The sequence below is a fragment of the Phacochoerus africanus genome, chromosome 9 (assembly GCF_016906955.1).
Source record: "Phacochoerus africanus isolate WHEZ1 chromosome 9, ROS_Pafr_v1, whole genome shotgun sequence".
NCBI classification, from domain to species: Eukaryota; Metazoa; Chordata; class Mammalia; order Artiodactyla; family Suidae; genus Phacochoerus; species Phacochoerus africanus.
This window is the reverse complement of record NC_062552.1, coordinates 54490428-54516688: the sequence shown is the minus strand read 5'-3', so window position 1 is coordinate 54516688 and position 26261 is coordinate 54490428. Positions and strand designations below refer to the sequence as shown.

At 42.4% G+C, this 26261-nt stretch overlaps 1 protein-coding gene across 1 annotated transcript in view; it reads right to left on the bottom strand.

Moving 5' to 3' along the window:
• The window catches only part of BLM (BLM RecQ like helicase), a 99950-nt gene that overhangs the window by 13797 nt on the left and 59892 nt on the right, over positions 1-26261 (bottom strand). Inside the window, 6 exon segments of the mRNA XM_047796395.1 lie at positions 5323-5461; positions 10426-10478; positions 10481-10615; positions 12825-13020; positions 19206-19366; positions 21094-21200. Of these exon segments, the coding sequence (XP_047652351.1) occupies positions 5323-5461; positions 10426-10478; positions 10481-10615; positions 12825-13020; positions 19206-19366; positions 21094-21200 (791 nt within the window).

The following is a 26261-nucleotide window of genomic DNA, read 5'->3' as shown; positions in this document are numbered from 1 at the left end:
AAGCCTCGCCTGTGACCTACGCCATAGCTCATGGCACCATCGGATCCTTAAACCACTGAGCGGGGTCAGGGATTGAACCTCATGGATACTAGCTGGGTTTATTACCACTGAGCCATAATGGGAATTCCAGAAATCGCTTTTTAAATAGCTTGTTTTCAGAGTTCCCATTGTGGCTCAGTGGAAACAAATCTGACTAGCATCCATTAGGACGTGGGTTCAACCCCTGGCCTTGCTCGGTGGGTTAAGGGTCAGGCGTTGCCATGAGCTGTGATGTAGGTTGCAGATGTGGTTCAGATCTGGTGTTGCTGTCGCTGTGGTGTAGGTCGGCAGCTGCAGCTCTGATTCAACTACTAACCTGTAACCTCCATATGCCGCAGATAAAAAAAAAAAAAGCTTGTTTTCAGGTCTCTGGTGGTTACCTCTGCAAGGAACCTTAATTCTTGCTGTCATTCCACCTGACATTTATTTACTGACCCTTCACAATGAAAGATGAGGCCTTATCTCATTTATACAACCTCCTTCACTTTATCCCACCTCAAATTTTGCTGGTTATATAATATTATTTCATCTGCTAGTTATTTTTTTTATTTTTATTTTTTTGTCTTTTTGCTATTTCTTGGGCCGCTCCCACGGCATATGGAGGTTCCCAGGCTAGGGGTCGAATTGGAGCTGTAGCCACCGGCCTACGCCAGAGCCACAGCAACGCGGGATCCGAGCCGCGTCTGCAACCTACACCACAGCTCACGGCAACGCCGGGTCGTTAACCCACTGAGCAAGGGCAGGGACCAAACCCGCAACCTCACGGTTCCTAGTCGGATTCGTTAACCACTGCGCCATGACGAGAACTCCTGCTAGTTATTTTTGTAAAAGACGAAAGATTTATACAATATGAAGAGAAACCAGAGTATATGCTAGTTATTTTTGTAACTTTAGACAGAGCTTCTGACAACTCTCCCTCCTCAATGTAGGAAGTCATCAGCACCCCAGTCCGTCCATATACTCCTTTTCTTTTATTTACTGTACTTTTATTTTTACATCGAGATTAACATCTATATCCTGTCCTGTTCTCTAACCACATATGTTAACTCTAACTACTGTTAACTAATCAGCTGTGTTTATTATGGCAAGTTTCCTTCTCTACTTAGAATTCATGACTCTTGTGCAACTGTAAGGCAGATGTTTACTGTAACCAAACGGATTATTTTCTGTACATTTTTATCAATTACTCAAAATGGTGCAACCATTTCCTTTGTTTCATATTTGACCTTGGCTCTCTTGTATAACATTTCCCCTGGAGTTTCCCCCCTGCCCCCAGCAGCATGCAACAGCTTGATATGGGATTTCAGTTCCCAGACCAGGGACTGAAGCTAGGCTGCAGTGTTGAAAGCACGGATTCCTAACCACTAGACCACCAGGGAACTCCCTCTCCTGGAGTTTCTAAATGCTTTTCTCCTCTTTTTGTTGAAAAGTAACATTTGTTTTCTTCACTGCCATCAATTAAAAAAATTCATTTCTTGGAGCTCTCATCGTGGCTCAGTGGTTAACAATCCGACTAGGAACCATAAGGTTGCAGGTTCGATCCCTGGCCTCGCTCAGTGGGTTAAGGATCTGGCGTTGCCATGAACTGTGGTGTAGGTGGCAGATGAGGCTCAGATCTGGCGTTGCTGTGGCTCTGGCGTAGGCCAGCTCCAATTTGACCCCTAGCCTGGGAACCTCCATATGTCACAAGTGTGGCCCTAAAAACAACAAAAAAACAACAAAAAAAAACAATCAAACAAAAAAATAATAATTTCTTATTGTTTCTCTATATTGCTGGAGACTTATATCACCTTCTTTCCTTTCTAGTTTCCAGGGCTGCTGATAGTAATCTAATGTCAGTTTGGTTTTAGTTTTTTCTTTCCAAAGTTTTCTGGATCATCTATGAAGGAGTCCAGAATATGCCACGGTGGTATAAAAATTATTTTAAACAGAAGGCATTTGAGTTCTTGAAATATATCTGCCAAAACCAGAGACATCCGAAAGAACTCAAGTGTCACATAAACCTTCCCCAGGGGCAATCAGAGAAGGTAGACTCACAGGAGAAGAGATGTCTCCACATCAAACCTAAACAGACATGGTCACAAAAACTATCTTGCCTCCCTCCCATGTTTCACCAAAGGGCCTACTTATCTTCCCAAAAAATCACTTGTTTTCCTCTAAGTGTCCCTTTCGTCTCTCCTCCCCCTATTAAAATGGTACATGGGAGTTCCTGCCGTGGCTCAGCTGGTTGTGAACCCGACTAGTATCCATGAGGATTTGGGTTTGATCCCTGGCCTCGATCAGTGAGTGGGCTAAGGATCCAGTGTTGCTGTGGCTGTGGTGTAGGCTGGCAGCTGCAGCTCTGATTCAACCCTTAGCCTGGTAACTTCCATATGCCGTGGGTGTGGCCCTAAAAAGACTAAATAAATGGCATAGACGCCCCAAATTCTAACTGCCACTTTGAGTCACATTTTCTCTGAACTTCGTACATACATGATTAAATTTCTCTCGCTAATCTGCCCCCAACAAGTAAATATAACAGGGGAGAGGAAATGCACCCTAACATTTTTTTACTCTTGGTATTCTTTTTTTTTTTAATTTTTTTTGTCTTTTTGCTATTTCTTGGGCCGCTCCCACGGCATATGGAGGTTCCCAGGCTAGGGGTCGAATCGGAGCTGTAGCCACCAGCCTACACCAGAGCCATAGCAACGCGGGATCCGAGCCGCGTCTGCAATCTACACCACAGCTCACGGCAACGCCGGATCGTTAACCCACTGAGCAAGGGCAGGGACCGAACCCGCAACCTCATGGTTCTTAGTCGGATTCGTTAACCACTGCGCCATGACGGGAACTCCTACTCTTGGTATTCTTAAATCTCATTTTATAAAGCATCTTATTAGGCATTCAGTGGGCATTTTATTTATTTATTTTAGTTTACTTATTTTTGGCCGTATCTGCGGCATGTGGAAGCTCCTGAGCTGGGCATCGAACCCGCAGCACAGCAGTGACAACTTCAGACTTAACCTGCTGCACCACCAGAGAACCCCTTAGTGTGCATTAAAAAAATTTTTTTTTTGTCTTTTTAGGGCAGCACCCATGGAATATGGAAGTTCCCAGGCTAGGGGTCGAACTGGAGCTGCAGCTGCCGGCCTACACCACAGCCACAGCAATGCCAGATCTGAGCTTTGTCTGTGACCTATACTGCAGATCACAGCAACTTTGGATCCTTCACCCACTGAGTGAGGCCAGGGATTGAACCCACATCCTCATAGATACTAGTCAGGTTTGTTACTGCTGAGCCACAATGGAACTCCCTCAATGGGCATTTTAATCAGAAGCTGTTTTACTCTTCTATTCTGGAAAATTTTATCAGGGGGTTTGATGCTTCTATTTTCTATTTCAAAAAAAAAATTTTTTTTTGTCAGATTTTCCATTTCCTAGTGATTAATTGCCATTTTCTCATATTTTCCATATATCACTTTGGTCAGGTAGAAGATTTTCTTGACTTTATCTTCCAACCTTTCCACTAAGTTTACTTGGTCATTTAAAAAATTTAGCAGCTCTTTCTTAGTCTTTTGTTTCCTTTCCATAACATTTTATTAAGTCTTTGTGAAGATATTAAGATTTCCCTTCCCTTCTCCTCAAGGCAACTGCCTATTTTCTGAATTGTCTTTATTCCTAGGGTCAAACACACTACTTATTTGGTCTTTCTCTTGACTGTCTATTTATACTTAATCTTCAGGGACTAGGTTAGACTTTTTAGGGGAATTTCCTGTTATTTATATCTTGATCTCTTTCCCCCCAAATTCCTCCCCTGAATGGGGAGAGCCAGTCAGGTCTGCTTTAGGTCAAATGGGCTGGGTGGCTCCCAAATGCCACTTAGGAGCTCTAGCCCCCAACTCAGCTGTCTTTCTACTCCTCAGTTTATCTTTGTTCTAAAATCAATTGCAGGCTGGTATTCCATGCAATTCTTTTGTGAGTGGTCTTTCTTTAAACTGTTCCTTCCTATTTTTGGCTCCTCTGCTATTGACTCCCACCCCCTAGGTGTCTAGACTTCAAGTCCAAGGCTTGGTGATAATGGTGTTCTGCTTGATTGTTTTGCCCTTTTTCCTACACGTTATCTTGCGTTGCAATTTAATGCATCTCATTCCATTTATCAGTATGCTTCCATCCATTTCAGAAAAGATTTTAAAAACCTTTCTGATGATCTCTTTCCAGTTCTCCATGCTATTACAGACTTATACTTCCTTTTTTTCCCCTTCTTTCTTTCTTCCTTTCTTTAGGGCTGCACCTGTGGCATATACAAGTTCCAAGCTAGGGGAACAACTGGAGCTGCAGCTGCTGGCCTATACCACAGCCACAGCCAAGCCGGATCCAAGCCATGTCTGCAACCTATGCTGCGGCTCACGGCAATGTCAGATCCTTAACTCAAAAGAGAGGCCGGTGATGGAACCCAAATCCTCATGGATACTAGTCAGGTTCATTATTGCTGAGCCACAATGAGAATTCCTCATTTTATTTTATTTTTACTATTATTTTAATAGGACCTCAAATGAAAAAAAGAAGATAGATACTGGAATTCCCCTGTGGCTCAGCAGGTTAAGGATCTGACATTGTCACTGCTACAGCTCTTGCTTGATCCCTGGCTTGGGAACTTCTGCATGCCACAAGTGCAGCCAAAAAAATAAAGACAGATACTTATGCTTAGGCTACCATCTTGAACTGGAAGTTAGTCAATGGGTAATTTTCCAGAGAAGTTTTATTCCATTCACTCAGATAAAATTGTGTAAGTTTTGGAGTTCCTGTCGTGGCTCAGTGGCTAACGAATCCGACTAGGAACCATAAGGTTGCAAGTTCGATCCCTGGCCTTGCTCAGTGGGTTAAGGATCTGGTGCTGCCGTGAGCTGTGGTGTAGGCTGAAGATGCGGCTTGGGTCTGGCATTGCTGTGCCTGTGGCGTAGGCCAGTGGCTCCAGCTCTGATTTGACCCCTAGCCTGGCAACCTCCACATGCCGCAGGTGCAGCCCCAGAAGAGGCAAAAAAGACAAAAAAAAAAAGAAATTGTGTAAGTTTTATCTTCCTTTATATTTATGAAAACTCATCTTTGTGACTTATACAAATTCTATGAAAATAATCAGTATAAATCATAAAAACTAATTTTCTTTTGTTACTCAAAAAGGTTTTATTCCAATATTCTTAAGTTCTGTAAGAAAACAAAGGATTTCTTTTTCTATGTGCTTGTAATGAATTCTTTAGATGTTCTATTTTAACTGCTGTAGCTCAAAGAATAAAACAGATGACTTACCCAGGAAAATGTCGACCAGCATATTCATAGTAAATCTCCCAGAAGAACCTATATTTCTTGCTCCTCGTGATGAACTATGTTCTTGAACAAATCTTACAATATTTTTTACATCATCAGTTACATCTCTTGTCTTATAATCCTATGAATAAAAAGAGATTACCTTTTGCTATAATTAATGATACCTAGACTGCTAGGGTTTAATACGAACTCTAACAGTCCCACAAAAAACCATTTGTAGACTAAAATCAAGACCAAAACCCAAGGAAGTTCCAAATGCTTAATCTTTTCTTTTCTTTTGCTTTTTAGGGCCACACATGTGGCATGTGGAAGTTCCCAAGCTAGGGGTCGGACTGGAGATGCAGCTGCTGGCCTACACCACAGCCACAGCAACTCGGGATCTGTGGTATCTGAACCACATCTGCGACCTGTACCACAGCTCACAGCAAGGCTGGATCCTTAACCCACTGAGTGAGGCCAGGGATCGAACCTGTGTCCTCATGGATACTAGTTGGATTTGTTTATGCTGCACCACAATGGTAACTCCCAAATGTTCACTCCTTTCTAAGTACTTTTATTAACCTTGTGTCTAGAACAATTAGCACTTGACTATATCCACTTCATTACTGTTTCACAGACAGTTACCTGCAGGCACTCTCTGGGTAGAAATATTCTTTTGAAAAAACCCTTCCTACCTTCTCTGTCCCTTACTGGGATCTTGACCTTTGGGTTGAAAAACATTGTCTAAGCATGCAAATGCCTGAGTTCTGATCTCCTTTGTGTCTTTGGCACTGCAGTCAATCCTTTTTAGTATCTCCAGTCAGTTCCCTTTCTCATTCCCCTCAGCCGTCTCCATACTCTGCCTACTTTTTAAAGCCCCCATCGCTATATGATCTTTTATTATCATCGATCCTAGTTCTCTAAGGTAGCAATACTAAGCAGCTACTAAGCAGTTCTCAAAAGCTGAGTCATGCTTCTGTGCCTCTGTAGATAGTTTCTCTACCTTCTGATCCTTGTTCATCTGCCACATTCTGGAAGACAGACAGATTTCTTGTCCTATACTAACAACTGGTAGTGATTCTGAGGCTCTGTATAGCGTCATCACGAAAGAGTGTACCCGTCATGCTCGCTGACATCATTCCTATCTTAACTCTTGGTGATGTAGGGCACAGAGATGATCTCCCCATGCTGTGGCCTTGGGCAATGGGATCCCCTGTGCTCCACGGGTCCTGCCCTCCACATATGTCAGCCACTCACTCGCATGGGCTCACCCACTACCTCAGCCTTACTAGTAAGGCCAACCCTGCCATTTTCTGACCACCACTTCCTAATTTTCTAACACATGCCATCTAGAATTCTGATTCCAACAATCCATGGGGACTGGCTATCCACTGATTGTCATCCTCGTACGCTCTCCTATCTCAGCTTAAATTCCAGAACCAATCATTGTAACACTACCTTTCATAGACCTTCAACTCCTTGGCTCTCAGGTCATACTGCCTGACAAAACACATTAGATCCAAATCTCCACCACTTCATGCCTATCCGTTTGTAGCTGAACTTCCCGGAGAAACACACTCAACCATGCTGTTTTCACTTTCAATACATGGCCACCAAGCTCAAATGGACCCTTAATGCTGCCAGGTAATCATGACACATGCTGAGTATCACTCCCCCACTCTGTTAGGAGGAGTCAGCAAATCATGGCCCATGAGCTATTCCTGTAAATCAATTTTATTGGAACACAACCATGGAAAATCAATGTAATTATTGTTTATGTCTACTTTGGGGCTGAAAGAGCAGAGTTGAGTAGTTGTGACAGACACTGCCCACAGAGCCTAAAATATTTATTCTCTAGTCCTTTACCCTTGAAAGTGTGACAATTTCACACTTTCTCCTTTCTCGTCAATCCCCACTTCTGTCCTGTGAGCCGATGACCTTGTCTTCTACTTTGTTGACAAAACTGAAACGACTAAAACACAGCTTTCAGAAACTTCCTTCCCTACATTTATCTCCACACTGTCTCTCCTTTATTCCTGTATAGGTATATATATATATATATATATATATATATATATAGGTCACACCCACAGCAGCAGCCAGGGGTCAAAACTGTGCCCCAGCAGTGACAATGCCAAATCTCCAACCGCTGGGCCACCAGGGAACTCCCTCCTCCTGTTTTTACAGATGAACTAGCCAAGCTCCTATCTGCAGCCACTCTTTGCTCATCCACACTAGCTCCCTAAGCCCTCACTTACTCAGGGACACTGCTTCAGCAATTCTTCCTTCTTATGCGTCTGTTTCCATCCCCTGCAGGCACATTTCTATCAGCAGGCGAGTATGTTATTTCTCCTGTCTTTTCTTTCTCTTTTTTTGTCTTTTCTAGGGCTGCATCCGTGGCATATGGAGGTTCCCAGGCTAGGGGTCTAATTGGAGCTGTAGCCACCGGCCTACGCCAGGGCCACTGCGACACAGGATCCGAGCTGCATCTGCAACCTACATCATAGCTCACAGCAACGCCAGATCCTTAACCCACTGAGCAAGGCTGGGGATTGAACCTGCAACCTCATGGTTCCTAGTTGGATTCGTAAACCACTCAGCCATGATGGGAACTTCCTCCTGTCTTTTCTTGATTCCACTTCTCCTGGCAGCTACTTTGATTTTCCTGTTCCTCCCTGAAGCAAAACTTGACAGAATGTTCTACATGCACTGCCTCCAACCTTGCCCCCTCCAATGAAACTGGTCCAGTCCAGGTGCCATATTCCTGCGGCACTAAATCCAGCTGTGAGGCCTCGGTCCTCACAGACGTGGCCTGGCAGCTGCGGGTGACCAAATGGTACTCCCTTCTCCCTGAAAGGCTTCTGCATCAGTTGCCCTGGTTTCCTCCCACTGTACGTGTTCTCTCTCCGATTTCCTTCCTGAGTTCTTCCTCGTCTCAACCTCTTCAAGTCCCAGAGCTCAGTCTTTGGTTCTCTCCTCTTCTGTCTAAACTTAAACCCCTGAAGATTTCTTCTGCTTTCTTGACTTCGAATTCAATTATATACCAGCCACTCCAAAGTTGTATGTATTAACCAGCCTCTTTTCAGAACTCCTGAATCTAAGATGTATCTAACTCAAGACCCTAAACTGAAGTCCTCATCTTACCTGCTAAACAACCTTTCTGGTCTCAGCTGAGGGTCAGCCAGCCCTCCAGGTACTGCTCTGGCTGGCTGTCACCGCCCCCCAATTAACTCTTAGCGCTCTGCAGGCACATTAGCTCCATCACTACCCCTCAAACACATAGGCATACCCCCACCTCAGGGCTTTGGTCTTGGCTTCCGCCAAGAACACCCATATTTGAGAGCTGCTCAGCCAACTCCCTTCTTCAAGTTTTTTGCTCAGGTCTCATCTTTGCAATAAGACTTTCCTGGACCACTGCATCCTGTATCCCATTCATCATTCCTGACTCCTTACACTGCCCTACTTTCCACCAATGTTCTTCCCCCAAACATGTACTTATAATGTATACTGTCTTTTTTTTCCCCTTCTTTTTAGGGCTGCACCTGCGGCATATGGAAGTTCCCAGGCGAGGGGTTGAATCAGAGCTGCATCTGTGACCTACGCCACAACTTGCAGCAATGCCCGATCCTTAACCCACTAAGTGAGGCCAGGGATTGACCCTGCATCCTCACAGATACTAGTCAGGTTCTTAACCCTCTGAGCCACAACGGGAAATCCTAATGTCTACTGTCTTTATTCAGACTTCTCCTGTTAGAATAAAAGCTCTAGGAGTTCCCGTCGTGGCGCAATGGTTAACGAATCCGACTAGGAACCATGAGGTTGCGGGTTCAATTCCTGCCCTTGCTCAGTGGGTTAACGATCTGGCGTTGCCGTGAGCTTCAGTGTAGGTTGCAGACACAGCTCGGATCCCGCGTTGCTGTGGCTCTGGCGTAGGCTGGTGGCTACAGCTCCGATTCGACCCCTAGCCTGGAAACCTCCATATGCCACGGGAGCGGCCCAAGAAATGGCAAAAAAAAAAAAAAAAAGCTCTACAAGAGCAGGGATCTTTATATTTTGCTCAGTGATGTATCCCAGATCCCTGGAACAGCACCCCCGTCACAAAGCAGGCACTCAGTAAATATTTGTTGAATGAGTGAACTGATTAGCACTGTCTATAGGGTGGGGTGCAGTGGGTGGAGATGGCCATGAATCCGCAGATTCCACCCTGAGAGAGTAAATCGGCCTCTGCTCTGGCTAGCACTGCTTATCTTTGTAACTTATCACACAGTATCACAATGATATGAATACATGCATGTCTGCCTCCCCTCCTGTCTATGAACTGGCCTACACCATGTTCAGCTGTGAATCCCCAGCACCTTACACAGATGCTTCAAATAATCTATCAACTGTGAAAATGCTCTGTAAACCGTGAAGTACAGAAGACGTTAGTGGTGTAGGTAGCAGACACTGCTCGGATCTGGTGCTGCTGTGGCTCTGATTTAGGCCGGCAGCTGCAGCTCCAATTCGACCCCTAGCCTGGGAACTTCCATATGCTGCGGGTGCAGCCCTAAAAAGCAAAAAAACTCAACAAAAACAAAACAAAACATAGAATTACCAGGACAGGCACAGTAAAGTATCTAATGACTGAATTTAACAACCTCCCAAGGTTAGCAAACTCATCCTGTAGCTACTGCCACTATTCTTTACAGTTTTTTAAAAACCGGTTTATAGAGTAATCAATTGATCTCAATTCAAAAACAGTATACTAGTTTTAACCCTTTTGAGAATGAGATCTTTAAATATAATTAGTTGAATGTAAAATACTCTACTTTCCCATGTTGGATGTTTTTGGATATTTACAGATTAATGGTATTTCTAAAATATCCTATAATCACCAAAATAGGTCCATTATGTATATATATAGCTTCTAGTTATAAGAATATTGCATAGCATTACTATGAAAATGTTTTCATTCCCAATTAATAGAGGAAGTCATCTTTCTCTTGTTAAAACCCTTAGGGTCCACTTGCTGTACTCTAACTTGTATCTAACTTTTCTAAATTAAGAGAAGAAAAAAATTCTTGGCAATTTCCTTATTACAAATAATTTAAAACTTTCTTGGTTTACCTTTGTTTTACAGCAATTATCACAAGAAACATCTGGGTACTTCTTACAAAATTAGGATTAAATTCATTTTCACCAAAATAAGCCAAAAGCTGTATTCTCCTGCATTCTGCTATATTTTCACAGTAATGTACCATGCTATACAAATTATTGAAGTGAGTCTCTTTCGTATGATGGTTTCCATCCTTTTCCACTAAAAGAGATGAAGAACATAGTAACACATACTTATTAGAGTAGAAAAATGGAAGAGACTATCACAGAAATATTTAGATGATTCATGTAACTTTAAACATTAAATAAAATTACTCATAGTATTATTATTTTTAACTCACAATATTATATGTCAACGTGATATCATTCTATGTTATAACTGAATATTTATGTCCATCCTCAAAATTTTCATTTTGTAGGAATAAATGTAGGTTGTCAGGAGTAGTGGAAAAATTTTTTGCCCCTCTTCATTATTCCCAAAGATAAATATTTGAATTATATTTACTGTATTTACCAGACAAGAATGTTCTGAACTCAACATCCAAAGCAGGCAGAGTATGGAGCTATGGCAGTGGGCTTTGCATTTCCCTGAGTATTTGGGATCAAAGAGGTTAAGCCAGTGGTTCTGAAACTGGAAGGACTTCTGGGGGGAGGGGCAGGGTGGGTGCTGCAATGAACTCAGAGGGGCACTGGCAGGGTGCTTTACTTTTTTTTTTTTTTTTTTTGCTTTTTAGGGCTGCTCCCAGGCTAGGGGTCAAATCAGAGCAACACGTCTGTCCTACACTACAGCCACAGCCATAGCAACACTGGATCCAAGCCGTGTCTGTGACCTACACCGCAGCTCACAGCAACACTGGATTCTTAACCCACTGAAAGAGGCCAGGGATCAAACCCAAGTCCCCATGGATCTTAGCTGGGTTTGTTACTGCTGAGCCACAACAGGAATTCCAGGGTGTTTTAAATTTAAGGACAACACAGCAATACCATATGACATCTGCTGACCACCACAAAAATTACTAGTTTGAGGTAGTTCATAATGCGCTTCTTCCCTTCCAATGACATTGCAAATGAGTTTTTGGCAGTTGCTGTGATAAAAACAAGTACCTCCAGAAACATCAACATGAAATGAGGGTGACAGTGAGAAAAACACTTTTGAGATACTTTCCTCTCTCTCTCTCTTTTTTTTGTCTCCTTAGGGCCATACCTGCAGCATATGGAAGTTACCAAGCTAGGGGTCTCATCGGAGATATAGCTTCCCCCCTACACCACAGCCACAGCAACGCCAGATCCGAGCCACGTCTGTGACCTACACCACAGCTCACGGCAACACCAGATCCTTTAATCCACTGAGCGTGGCCAAGGGTCGAACCTGCGTCCTCATGGATCCTAGTCGGGTTCCTTACCACTAAGCCACAAGAGGAACTCCTGAGATACTTTTTAGTTGCAAAAATTGTGGTTAAATTAAACATGAAATAAAAATACATTTTTCCTAGTTCATGAGTATTATTTTTTTCAAATGGCTCTTAAGTGTTTAGGGTTTCAATACTTATTAAAACTGTTTGGACCGAATATAGGTTCTGTTTAAAAACAAAAAAGGACACCCAAAGTTTAAAAATTTCATTTTTTCACTGAGAATCATCTTGGTATCGTGCAAGGGACATGGACTTTGGAATCCAATGACCCTGGGTTCAATCAGGGCTGTGTCACTTGCTAGCTCTGTATCTCATTCTCCTCTTCTGTAAAATGAAGGGAGTAATAACAGGACCTTGTAGGGTTGTTGTGAAGATTACATGAAGTGATACATGGAAAGCATTTAAGACTCCAGCATATACTAAGTGCTGAGGAAATGTTATCATTATCACTACCCTTCCCCCTACTGCTGCTGCTGCTGTTGGGGGCAAGTTGCAAAGCCGTTCTGAAGCTAATTCTATCTCAAAAGCTGGTGGTTATGAGCAAATACGGTGATTGTTACTTGGCACAGAGCTTGGTAAATGCCATTTCCCATGCTCAGCATCTCTGCCAGAGTTCATTCAAAAGTGGTGTCAAACAGGCAAGTTTATGGAGTTCCCATAATGGCTCGGCGGAAACAAATCTGACTAGCATCCATGAAGTTGGGCCTGGAAGGGTACAGAGGAGATCAGTAACTAGAGTTATTTCTTAGGGCCAGACTGTATTCAAGGCACAGTTTGAAAATTTTTCTGTCATAAACATGGCTATATCATTTGAGGTTCATATAATAAGCATGTAATACTTTCATCATGCAATGAACTAAAAGAAAACTTCTATATCTATATAAGCGCCTCTATTTTTCTAGACTATTTAAGGAAAACTGGACAAAAAGCACAGCATTTGCAGGAGATGACAGTCATGAGACTGAGCATAGAACACATCCACGAGGGAGCTCAGCTTACTCAGTATGAGCCTCTTCAGTCTGGTCACGTCGTGGTAGGTATAAAAGAGCAGGCACTGCGAGATTTCCCCATCTCTTCCAGCTCTGCCAGATTCTTGGTAGTAACCCTCCACAGATTTAGGGAGGGATGCGTGGATCACAAATCGCACATCGGGCTTGTCAATCCCCATTCCAAAGGCAATTGTTGCACAGATAACCTGATGTAAGAGCAAAAGCCTATTAGGCTCATAACGCATTTAAAGGAACGTTTTAATAATAGACCCTCTAAAAGCTTTATCCTCGATTTTACTTTAAAATGTACTCTATACAAGAGTCTTCGCTTGGTTCCTTTATTGAGCATGACTAATGTGGGATTCTCATATTGATAATTTGCCATTCTGTTCAGATGTAAGGAGGAAAGAGAGGCTCAGTGTGCAGGCACTTGCTCGTGTGACTCGGTGTTATCCCGTAAGGGGGCCAGAATCAATAGCAGTCGTCTCTTGATGTGCTGCCACTGTCTGCTCTCCTCTGGTTTTAATATGGAGGTGTGGGGTGTTGCTCACACAGCCTCAATATCCATGATGCCCTGATAAAGCTGTGGCTCAGGTGCCCGGGTGTTCCCAGAGCTTGAGCTATCAGAGGTCACTGCTGCTAGCTTCTCCGATGATTCAGCAACAATGGCACCCTTACCTGCACCAGGGCTTGCCATCCGTTTTTCCAGAGGCAGCAGCTAATCAAACACCAGCTCCCTGGATTCATCAGCTGATTTCAGAGTCAAAACTTGTCAAAGTTTTATTGAAACTCGTGTGGGAAAAAGCCTGAGAGTCACTAATACTAGGGAATAAAAAAAAAGGCTGGAGACCGTGGGTCTTGGCCTCTGCAGATGACTCAGTGGAAGCAAGGTGAGAGTTAAATTTCAGGAGCTTAATCTATCTGCTTTTAGTAAAAAATCATTTTCAAGATGATCATTTCAGTTGCAAATTTAGGAACTATTTAACCCAGATGAAAACACTGTATTTCCAGGCAAAATGATACTATACAAATAAAGCTGCAAGTCTTTTTTTAGCACCTAAAAAAATGAATTGCTACTTCAAGAAGACTATTTCAAAAGCAAGTGGACTATCTGGCAGCCAGACTGAGGCTAATGACATGATTTCAGTAACTGTGAGTACCAGAGATGGGAACCGCAAGCTATGGAGAGCACGGATGGCAGATGGGCACATTCATCAATGATGGAAACACCAGGGGCCTGTAGTCCAGGTCAGTCATCCATCTCAATTTACGGCACTTTGATCAAAAGCGAATCCTTGGAAAGGGCAAGGCTGCTGACCCCTCTAGAGGTAGGAGAACAGGTGGAAAGGCTGCAGAGCGAGGTGTGCCAGCCCACGGGCCCACAGGTTTGCATGAAGCCTGGGTGCATCTCCCAAGGTCGAGCGAGCACGAGGCTGAGAGGCAGCCTGCAGGCTAATCAGGTGACAACACCAACCCTTTCTGAATGCCTTTATTTCTTAGAACTGGGAACACTGGCTTTGTTTACTTGTTACTTCCTTCTTTATTTTGCGTTGCTTTTAAAACTTCAGGCTAGGGAGTTCCCGTCGTGGCACAGTGGTTAACGAATCCGACTAGGAACCATGAGGTTGCGGGTTCGGTCCCTGCCCTTGCTCAGTGGCTTAATGATCCGGCGTTGCCCTGAGCTGTGGTGTAGGTTGCAGATGCGGCTCGGATCCCGCGTTGCTGTGGCTCTGGGGTAGGCCGGTGGCTACAGCTCCGATTCAACCCGTAGCCTGGGAACTTCCATATGCCGCGGGAGCGGCCCAAGAAATAGCAACAACAACAACAACAAAAATAAATAAATAAAACTTCAGGCTACCATCATTCCTTCCTCTCTCTTTCTTTCTGGCTGCAAACATAGCATATGGAAATTCCAGGGCCAGGGATTGAACCCGCACCACAGCTACGATCTGAGCCACAACAGTGACAATGCCAGATCCTTAACCCACTGCACCACCAAGGGAACAACTACCATCATTTCTTCACGAAGAAAAACAACGAAGCTTTATTCTAACTCACAAATCAAGGCTGTCCGGTTGGTTCTATTTTTACACCTTGACTGTGAGGATTAACTGCTCTGAAAGCAGAAATGATTATATTAAACTCAGCGACTAAAAAAATTACATATTTCATCAGTGTTTTACATATAAAAATACATACATATGTATGTATATTATAGAATATTTATACTATATACAAAGAATTAAAGAATTAAAAAAACTGACTTTGTCTTTTTTTCTTGTTGGTTTTCCATTCAAAAAAAATTTTTTTCGGTCTTTTTGCCTTTTCTAGGGCCGCTCCCACAGCACATGGAGATTCCCAGGCTAGGGGTCTAATCGGAGCTGTAGCCGCTGGCCTACGGATCCAACTAGGAACCATGAGGTTGTGGGCTCGATCTCTGGCCTCTCTCAGTGGGTAAGGATCCAGCGTTGCCATGAGCTGTGGTGCAGGTCACAGACTAGACGTGGCTCGGATCCCGTGTTGCTGTGGCCCTGGCGTAGGCCGCTGTATCTCGGATTAGACCCCCTAGCCTGGGAACCTTCATATGCTGCAGGCGCAGCCCTTAAAAGAAAAAAAGAAAGAAAGAAAGAAAAAAAACCCACAAAAAACAAACAACAAAAAAACACAAAACACTGATGAAAATTACACACCCACGTTTCAGATTTGAAGCTCTTAGATATGGTCTGCCATATCGTTTTTCCAAAGGCTCTCATAAGTACTATAGGAAATTGCCTCTTACAACATCGCCCCTGACAGTTAATAAAAGTTTTGTTACTATGCAAGAGGTAAAAATGATCTCTCACTGTTTTAAATTTTAATTCCTTTGATTATTAGCGAAGTTGTAGGACACTTAAAAAAATTTTGTTATGTAGTCCTTTGCAGTTCCTCCTCTCCAATCATCTCTTGACAGCCTAGGGTAATTTACTATGTGAAACTCATGTTTTTTAATCAAATTTTTACCAGCTCTTCATTATGTTTGATTTGCTGAAGATAAAGTTCCTAGTCTGCTGTTGTCTTCAATTTTTATTTACAGATATATAAGTGTTTAGCTGTTTAGGTTTTTATTCATTTCTAGCGCTTCCTTTTGAGCTCTTTTTAAGCTTAGGTTCTCTTTCACTCAGGGTTCAAACAGTTAAAAATATCGGGACCTTAATTTGCTGGTAATTAATTTTGATATGAGGATTCAGAGCAATTCTCCCCATCAGGTAAAAGTACCACTAGTTGCATAATCTTCCTTTGCTGATTAATTTTAAATATCCTCATCATAGAGTTTTTACATGTTTTCGAGTCTATTTCTGGATTTCTGTTTCATAGATCTATCTATAATGTAACGCAAAGCCAATGTTCACATATTAGTATTTTCTTGCCCAGTTCTTTTGATTATTTTCACTCGAGTATTCTTCCAGGCAAACTTCCGAAAGGATTATCAAAGGAAAAAAAACACTAGCATTTTGATTAGCTAAATATTAATTTGGGAAGAATGCCACCAGTGGTTACTTCAGTGAAGTATTTCTGAGTTTTTACATATCTGAAAAAGTCTTTCTATTGTTTTCAACATAAATGACAGTGAGGTGGGTATGGAATTCTTCCGTCCCAGCCTTCCCGCTTCTGATTCTGAAGATGGTCTGCTTCTGTTTTTTAATTCTTTTTTTTTTTTTTTGTCTTTTCTAAAGCCACACCCACGGCATATGGAACTTCCCAGGCTAGGGGTCGAATCAGAGCTGCAACTGCCGGCCTACACCACAGCCACAAGCACCACCAGATCCGAGCCGCATCTGTGATCTACACACACCCCAGCTCACGGCAACGCCCAATTCTCAACCCACTGAGAGAGGCCAGGGATCGAACCTGCAACCTCATGGTTCCTAGTTGGATTCATTAACCACTAAGCCACGATGGGAACTCCTGCTTCTGTTTTTTAAATTGAGTGAGACTTCCTCAAGTTCTATTCTTTGTAGAGTAACCTATTTCTCTTCATGAACATAATTTCTTGTAACTCTGTAAATTAAAGTGTTCTGAACTATGGCTACATCTAAGCTTTTCCCAGTGATTTTTGAGACAACTCTTAAATTTGTTATTTATTTATAATTCACTTGACTACTCTGCTTCAACTATTCTGATTTCTTCCCTAGGTACATTATTATCCTCAGACTGAACCCCTACTCCCTGAAGCCAACAAATATTTTTTTTTACGTTTCGCATTCTCAAATTATTCACAATATTGATTCAAATGTCTCCACTGAGTCGAACCATTTGTGCCTTGATATAGAATTCCATTTGTTTTCTTTTTCTTGCCTTTTCTTATTTGTATAAACTGAATTTTTATTTCTCCCTTCATCTCAGCCTATGATCTTCTTACAGCAAACTGTTTCTAGTTCAAATAAGTCAAGTCTTCTTAAGTCTTTCTGAGGATATTAAGCTGATATCCTCTAAGATTTCCTTTTGTTTTCCCTGAGAAAATAATTTTGAGAGATATTTTTGTTTTGAATCTTCCATGTAGTGATTTATCTTTTTGTGAGCTAAAAACGTCATAGGCTACAAAGAAATCATGAGTCATTCTCCTCAAATTCATCCTTATCTATAGAGGGATCTATCCAAGGCTGGTATTTGCCACAGTATGGGATGCCTAGAGTGTTCTCAGCTTCATTCTTGATCCACTTGGGTGACAAACTTGTCATCTCAGAAATAGATCCTCAACATCATTAGGCATTAGGGAATGCAAATCAAAATCACAATGAGATACCACTTTATGTCCACTAGGATGGATACAGTGAAAAAGACAGTAACTGTTGGTGAGGAGGTGGAGACACTGGAACCTCATACACTGCTAAGAGGAATGCAATTTTATTTTATTTTATTCCTTTTAAGGGCTGCACCTGCAACATATGTAAGTTGCCAGGCTAGCGTTCGATTCAGAGCTACAGCTGCCAGCCTGCGCCACAGCTACAGAAACGCCAGATCCGAGCCACGTCTGCGACCTACACCACAGCTCACTGCAACCCCAGATCCTTAACTCACTGAGTGAGGCCAGAGATCGAACCTGCATCCTCATGGATCCTAGTTGGGTTTGTTAACCGCTGAGTCATGAAGGGAACTCTGCAATTTTTTTTTGGCCTTCTTAGGACTGCACCCGCAATATATGAAAGTTCCCAGGCTAGGGGCTGAATCGGAGCTGCAGCTGCCAGCCTACACTGCAACCACAGCCACGTGCGATCTGAGCTGCGTCTATAACCTACACCACAGCCCATGGCAATGCCAGATCCTTAACCCACTGAGAGAGGCTAGGGATCAAACCTACATCCTCATGGAAACTAGTCAGGTTCATTGCTGCTGAGCCATGATGGGAACTCTGGAATACAAAATTTTGTGACTGCTTTGGAAGAACTGAAAACATGTTCACACAAAAACTTGTACAGAAATGTTCACAGAGGCATTATTCACAATAGTCAGTAAGTGGATACTACCCCAATAGGTATCAACTGGTGAATGAATAACAAATTGTGGTACATCCATACAATAGAGTATTATCCAGCCACAAAAAGGAATGACGTATTGACATGCTACAATGTGGTTAAATCTTGAAAACATGCTAAGTAAGAGAACACATTCTGTGTGACTCCATTTATATGAAATGTCCAGAATAGGAAACTCTATAAAGATAGACCATTAGTAGTTAACAGAACAGTGGTTGGTTTGGCAAGGACTGAGGGTGAGGAGGGACTGGGAGTGGATATAGGTTTCTTTTCAGGATGAAATTTTCTGAAATCAGATAGTGGTGATGGTTGTACGACCTTGGGAATATACCAAAAACCACTGACTTGTAAACTTTGGAAGGATGAATTTTCCTGTATGTGTACTGTATCACAATAAAAATGCTTTTATTTTGATTCAAGAAAGAAAAGCAACTTTAACGAGTTTCAAAAAAGAAGTTTGTAATTTGTCTTATTTGATGTTTACTATCATTAGAGAAAATCATTAGATAAAAACAATTTCCATCCTACATGTGCAAGGTGACTTATATACTATAAAATATTTTTTCCTTTACTTTTTTTTATTAAAAAAAAATTTTTTTTTGTCTTTGTCTTTTTAGGGCTGCACCAGTGGCATATGGAGGTTCCCAGGCTAAGGGTGGAATCAGAACTACAGCTGCTGGCCTACGCCACAGCCACAGCCACTCAGGATCCGAGCCACATCTGTGACCTACACCACAGCTCACGGCAATGAGGGATCCTTAACTCACTGAGCAAGGCCAGGGATTGAACCTGAAACCTCATGGTTATGAGTCGGATTTGTTAACTAATGAGTCATGACGGGAACTCCCCTCTACTTGTTTATTTAAAAAAAATGTTACCTGGCAGCCATCCTGATTAATCCACTTGTGCTGTACTTCATCTCTGGCAGAGTCACTGAGACCAGCATGATAAGCCAGAGCAGCGAGACCATCTTTCTGTAATGTGTCAGCCATTGTGTCACATTCTCGCCTGGAGAGGCAGTAAATTATCCCTGAGTCATCTGCCAAGAAACCAAAACAGTATTGAGAAATGCAGACTTTTAACATAAATAACAACACAACGTACATTAGGTTCCTAGAAATATCTGAATCATAAGCAGACCCCCCATGGTTTTCTTAGACTGGAGGAGAATCACATAGGTAATACAAAGCAAGGGTCATCACATGCACTGGAAATAAGATCTAACTTTTAATCCTGTCCATCTGAAGGGGCTCTTTTTTTCTTTTTGCCTTTAGGGCTGCACCAGTGGCATATGGAAATTCCTGGGCTAGGGGTTCAATTAGAGCTGTAGCCAACAGCCTACATCATAGTCACAGCAACACGGGATCCGGGCCATGTCTATAACCTACACCACAGCTCACTGCAACACCAGATTCTGAACTCACTGAGCAAGGCTGGGGATCAAACATGCATTCTCATGGATACTAGTCGGATTCGTTTCCACTGCACCACAATGGGAACTCCCCCAAGGACTTTTTAGGTAGACCTGGAGGAACCATGGGCTCTACTTCACACTGGCTATAAGATGGGGAGGCACTCCTACACAACTTAGTAGAAAGCATAAGCCAGTATCTATCAAGAACCTTAGAAATGCTTCTATCTTTGGACTCAGTTTCCTTCTAAGAAACAAAGTCGTCCAAGGACTTATATAAGAAGTTTTGTTTAGGAGTTCCCTGGTGACCGGTGGGTTAAGGGTCTGGTGTTGTCACTCCTGTGTCTTGGGTTCACTCCCTAGCCTGGGAATGCCTGCATGCTGCAGGTGTGGCATAAAAAAAAAAGCAGTAAAAACAAAAATTTTTAAAAAAGGAAATTATGAAATAAACATAATGCAACTTAGAAATATACTGTTTTCTAGGTTCTCAAAAAGACATGAGAAAACGTTCAAGATATAAAATAGGTTAAGGGTAGAAACACTACATATGTAGTATGCTAATGCAAAGAAAAATACACACAAAAATTATTGGAAGGAAATAAACCAAAATGATAACGGTAAAGTGTCTTGAGGTGAGGTCTGTCTTTTGATTCTACCTTTTTTTTGTCTTTTTGATTCTACCTTTTTTGTTGCTTTCTAATTTTTACTGCTGTCTGTAGGTTATTTCTAAAATCAGCAAATAAAAGGTATTAAAGAAAAAGTTATCTCTCTTGGCAGAGCCAAAGAAACAGATACATACACAAAGTTATTTATATTAACTGGCTGGGAGAGGAGGGACTGGAAAGGAAATTACTGACTTTTTCTTGGTCTATCTTTGCATCGTTTGATTTATTCAAACAAACATGTATACTAATTAAAGAAATGAAATAGAGATGCTTAAAAAAAATTCCCCATGGAAAATAGAAAAGAGGTTACATGGACAACTACCATGAATTTCAGAATCTTATTTTAGTTGCTGTAACTCAAAGGCAAACACACATGGGAGAAGGCTCTGTGTAATTCATATGCTGATAGAAGCGAGAGGAAAGACACTGAAACCACAAATTATACTATAGGTGCGTAGGAGGGAGAATTTAATACGTTTTTTTCAAAGGGTTTACTGTTATCAAACCAAATGAGATTTTATAATTTCCAGAATTGAAAGAGTTGCAATATTCTGCTCTATAAATAGAAAGTTAGTGTTCTCATAATGGGAAAAGACATGTTTAACATGCAATTTTATATATTCAACTGTGCTACTAAAAAGACACTTACTTATTACTTCTAGACATAATTGATCACATGGCTGTACTCACGTGGGTGATGCTTTCTGATCCATTCTAAGCAATCAAAAGCCACCTTTTTAGGTTTTTTGGGTAACACATAGTATTTTAGATTATGTCTGTTAAAGCTCATGGTAAACCTAAAAGAAGCCCCAAACATAAAATTCTGTTATTATTAGAAAATATAGGTTTAGCCACCTTCAAAAATTAAATGCTGATTTTCCACAATGCAAACGTTTTTCTTTTCTACGGCCACGCCTGCAGCATATGGAGGTTCCCAGGCTAGAGGTTTAATCGGAGCTGTTGCTGCCAGCCTACACCAGAGCCACGGCAACATGGGATCCGAGCCGCATCTGTGACCTATGCCACAGCTCACGCAATGTCAGATCCTTAACCCACCAAGCAAGGCCAGGGATTGATCCCAAAACCTCATGGTTCCTAGTCGGATTCGTTAACCACAGAGCCACGATGGGAACTCCACAATGCAAACTTGATTAAGAAAATCTTGGGAGTTCCTATAGTGGCTCAGCGGTAATGGACCCGGCTAGTATTCATGAGGATGAGGGTTCGATCCCTGGCCTCGCTCAGTGGGTTAAAGATCCAGTGTAGGTCACAGACGAGGCTCGGATCCTGCATTGCTGTGGCTGTGGTATAAGCCAGCAGCTGCAGTTCCGATTCAATGCCTAGCCTGGGAACTTCAAATGTTACGGGTATGGCCCTAAAAAGACGAAAGAGAGAGAGAGAGAGAGAAAGAGAGAAAGAGAGAAAGAGAGAGAGAGAGAGAGAGAGAGAGAAAGAGAGAAAGAAAGAAAGAAAGAAGAAAAAAGAAAGAAAGAAAGAAAGAAAGAAAAGAAAGAAAGAAAGAAAGAAGAAAGAAAGAAAGAAAGAAAAGAAAGAAAGAAAGAAAAGAAAAGAAAGAAAAGAAAGAAAAGAAAAGAAAAGAAAGAAAAGAAAAGAAAGAAAATCATAGAGAAAACATTCCCAAAATTTGACCGAGCACAATGAAGACCTAGCTGCTAGTAGTTTAGGGCTGCAGGAACTCAGGCCTCCTGATACTGGACAGCTGTAACTTTGGCTCTGTGCCTCTACGGGGCTTGCCTGACTCTGATTGACACATGTACTCCTCTTTTGCTAGTCTTCTGCGCTAGGTCTCCCACTGCCTTGGTGAGCTCTTCCTCTCCATTGTGTCCTCTCTTGTGTTTTAGTCTCTTCTGGGAATTCTCCACCCCCCTTTTTTGGGGGGTTATGCCCACAGCATGCAGAAGTTCTGGGGCCAGGGATCAGACCACACCACAGCAGTGACCATGCCAGACCCTTAACCTACTGAGCTACCAGGGAACTTTGAGTTCCTCCCTTTTATCTCTGCTTATTTTCTAGAACCCCCAATCCTAAAACCAAAAAAAAGTTTCTTGTGACCCTATATGCCACTACACCCTATATTCCATCCACTACACTATACCTACCCTGTCCTTTCCCTCCAAAGGCAAGTTTCTCAGAAGACACTTATGCTCCCAACCAACTAACCACGCATCCAATGTCAACACTTCCATTCTGGCTTTTGCCATTACCATTCTACCATCAACCAAAGCTTTCAAATCTGAAGAAGGGTAGGGAAATGTTACAGGGTCCTTGTCCCGGCAGACACCCTCCAATCGCCCCAGGTTCTGACATCTCCAGTGGAGAAGGAGAGAGAACACTATGGGATGAATTAAGGTTAGAGAATGAAGACTTCTCAGGGCCTCGGAATAGAAACAAGAACCATAAACTGCAGTAACCTGTAGGGAGGAGGCTGCTTATATACAGAGGATGGGCAATAAAACCATCTTTGATTCTTTGTATTTTTGTATCTAAATCCAAGCTAGGTGGGTCCAGGTTTTGTTGCCATGGATGAGATAAACATTTAGTTTTAGGATTAAAGAATGTCTTTAATGTGGATGGTAGTGGTGTTCCTGAAGGGACTGCTGCAGACAGGTAAGAAGGCCATGCAACAGGCAGCAGTAATTTCCTGACCTTGTTCCATACACACTTTGGTTTTTTATCAGATCTCGTTTTCCTATTTCTCTATCACTCCACGGTGTTGCCTACCCTTCCCGAAAATCTCTATTAGCGCTCACAATTTTACATTCCCGTGGGGGTTCCTCTCACCTCTCTGATTTCTTCCTCTCCTTCTCTTTTCTTTGCTTAATCCATAAGGGAGAACTGCACCCCCCACAACCCCATGCTCGGCTCTTCTCTTCTTCTTCCCCTATACTATTTTCTTCAGGGACCCGTCTCAAAGCACCCCCCTATCATTCTCACCAGTCCCAACTTTCACCCTCAGCTTGGACCTCTTTTCAGAGTTCTAAACCACAGTCCAACTTCTTTCAGATCAGTGGTCTAAAGTTGGGGTATGCATACCCCTAGGGGTTCACCAAGACTTTCTCAAGGTGCGTGAGCAAAGACAATTTTAAAAACATCAATTTCCAGGTCTTCTGTTTTCACAGGTATTTCCCCCTAAAAGATGAGTCTGAGGGAGTTCCCATCTTGGCTCAGTGGAAACGAATCTGACTACCATCCACAAGGATGCAGGTTTGATTCCTGGCCTCGATCAGCCAGTTAAGGATCCGGCATTGCCGTGAGCTCTGGTGTAGGTCACAGACAAGACACGGATCTGGCGTGGCTGTGGCTGTGATGTAGGCCAGTGACTATAGCTCCGATTTGACCCCTAGCCTGGGAACCTCCATGTGCTGTGAACGTGGCCCTAGAAAGACAAAAAAATAAAAAAGGTAAGTCTGAGAATGCCTGTAGTCAAGAATTCCTGTTGGTTACTCTTGTCTCATTTTTTCCCTCTTACTCTAACTTTCTAAAAACATACTTTACTCTTTACCCATTCTAAATTTTATTGCTGTGCATTGTTCTGGATATAAACACCTCCAGCACATCAAACAAAACATACTGAAATATAGTATGCACACAGGTGAAACTTTTTTTTTCTTTTTAGGGCCGCACCTGAGGCATATGGAAGTTTCTGAGCTGGGGGTCGAACTGAAGCTGCAGCTGCCAGCCTACACCACAGCCTGCAGCAATGCTTGATCCTTAACCCACTGAGTGAGGCCACTGATCGAACTCGCATCCTGACACTACATCAGATTCTTAATCCGCTGAGCCACTGAGCCACAACAGGAACTCCACCTTCTTTAATCCAAGTACCAGAAACACTTGGTAGGGCTTCGTTGTCTCTATGTGTTTAATGTTTTGTGTGAAGAGTAAAGTATAACATCAGGAATGAAGTATTTTGGTCTTTATTGGGATGTTCTGATTTCAGACATACTGAGAGTGAGGTGGTAGGAGAGAAGATGATTTGCACTTTATGAAGTTGCTTCTTTTATCCCTATTGTCATAGAACGCATTACTCTCAGAGAATTATGAAATTACTGGAGTTCCCGTCGTGGCACGAGTGGTTATCAAATCTGACTAGGAACCATGAGGTTGCGGGTTTGGTCCCTGCCCTTGCTCAGTGGGTAAACGATCCGGCATTGCCGTGAGCTGTGGTGTAGGTTGCAGACGCAGCTCGGATCCTGCGTTGCTGTGGCTCTGGTGTAGACTGGCGGCTACAGCTCCCATTCGACCCCTAGCCTGGGAACCTCCATATGCCGCGGGAGCGGCCCAAGAAATAGCAAAAAGACAAAAAAAAAGGAATGAAAACATAGGTATATGTACAAAAGCTTGTACATGAATGTTCATAGCAGTATATTACTCATAACAGCCAAAAATGGAAACAATCCTGCTACTCACAGAGGGATAAATACAATGTTGTAAACCCGCTCAATGGAATATTATTCAGCAATAAACTTTGAAAACATTATGCTAAGTAAAAGAAGCCAGTCATAAGGGACAACATTATCAGATGATTCTACTTACGTGGGATATCCAATCTATAGACTGGTAAATCCATAGACAGAAAGTAGGTTAGTGGTGGTCTAGAGCTGGTTGGGGTCGGGGAGAGGGTGGGAGTGTGAGTGGAAAAGGGGATTAACGATGAATGGATATAGGGATTTGGGGGGGGGGCAGGTGATGAAAATATTCTAAAATTGATTGTGGGGGAGTTACTGTTGTGGCTCAGTGTTAAGAACCTGACTAGTATCCATGGGGACACAGGCTCCATTTCTGGCCTCACTCAGTGGGTTATGGATCTGGGGTTGCCATGAGCCGTGGTGTAGTTCGCAGGTGCAGCTTGGATCTGGTGTTGCTGAGGCTGCATCGAAGGCTGGCGGCTGCAGCTCTGCTTCAACCCCCAGCCTGGAAACTTCCATATGCTGCTGGTGCGGCCCTAAAAAGAGAAAAAAATTGGTGACTGTGGGGAGGCTGCAGAACTCTGACTATACTAAAAACCATTAAAGCATACACTTCGAATAGATGAACGGTATGCTATGTGGATTACATCTAAATAAACTTCTGCTAAGAACACCTGGCATATGATGTGAAAAATTTTTTGATTTGTGACATAACTGACGAAAACTTAAAAAATTTTTACTAATTAATTCACCAAATTATTAAAAACCATTACACAATGTGAGATTAGCATATAAAGTCAAAAATCTCAAGTAGAAATAAAACCAAGACAGATATTTCTACCACAAAAAGACTGTTTAACTAAACTCCAGCAGACAGACCAGTAACTAAATGTAGTACAGCTGCCCCTTGGGGGTTGGAGTGCTGACCATCAAAAATCTGCACATAACTTTATACACAGTCCTCTGTATGTGTTTCCATATCTGCAGATTCAACCAGCTGCAGATCGTGTAGTATTGTAGCATATATTTAGTGAAAAAAACCCTGCACATAAATGGATCTGCACAGTGTTTAAATCTGTGTAGCTCAAGGGTCCGCTGAGTTCATACAATTTGTTGTCATGAAAAAGTTTATCAATCTCTCAGAGTTCATTACATGTGGCACATCTTACTTGGCCTGTTGAAAAACAGGATGTTTGGGATTACTAAATATCCTAGTGAGAGCGAGCTCACGTCAATTGATGAATGGATAAATAAAATGTGGGATGCCCATTCAATGGAAGATTACTCAGCAAAAAAGGAACTAAGTACCAAAAGATGCTACAACATGAGTGACCCGTGCGAACATAAACAGTGGAAGCAGATGGGCGCAGATGAGAAGGAGAGAACGGGGAGTGACTGCTGAGTACCAGATTTCTTTTTGGGGTGATG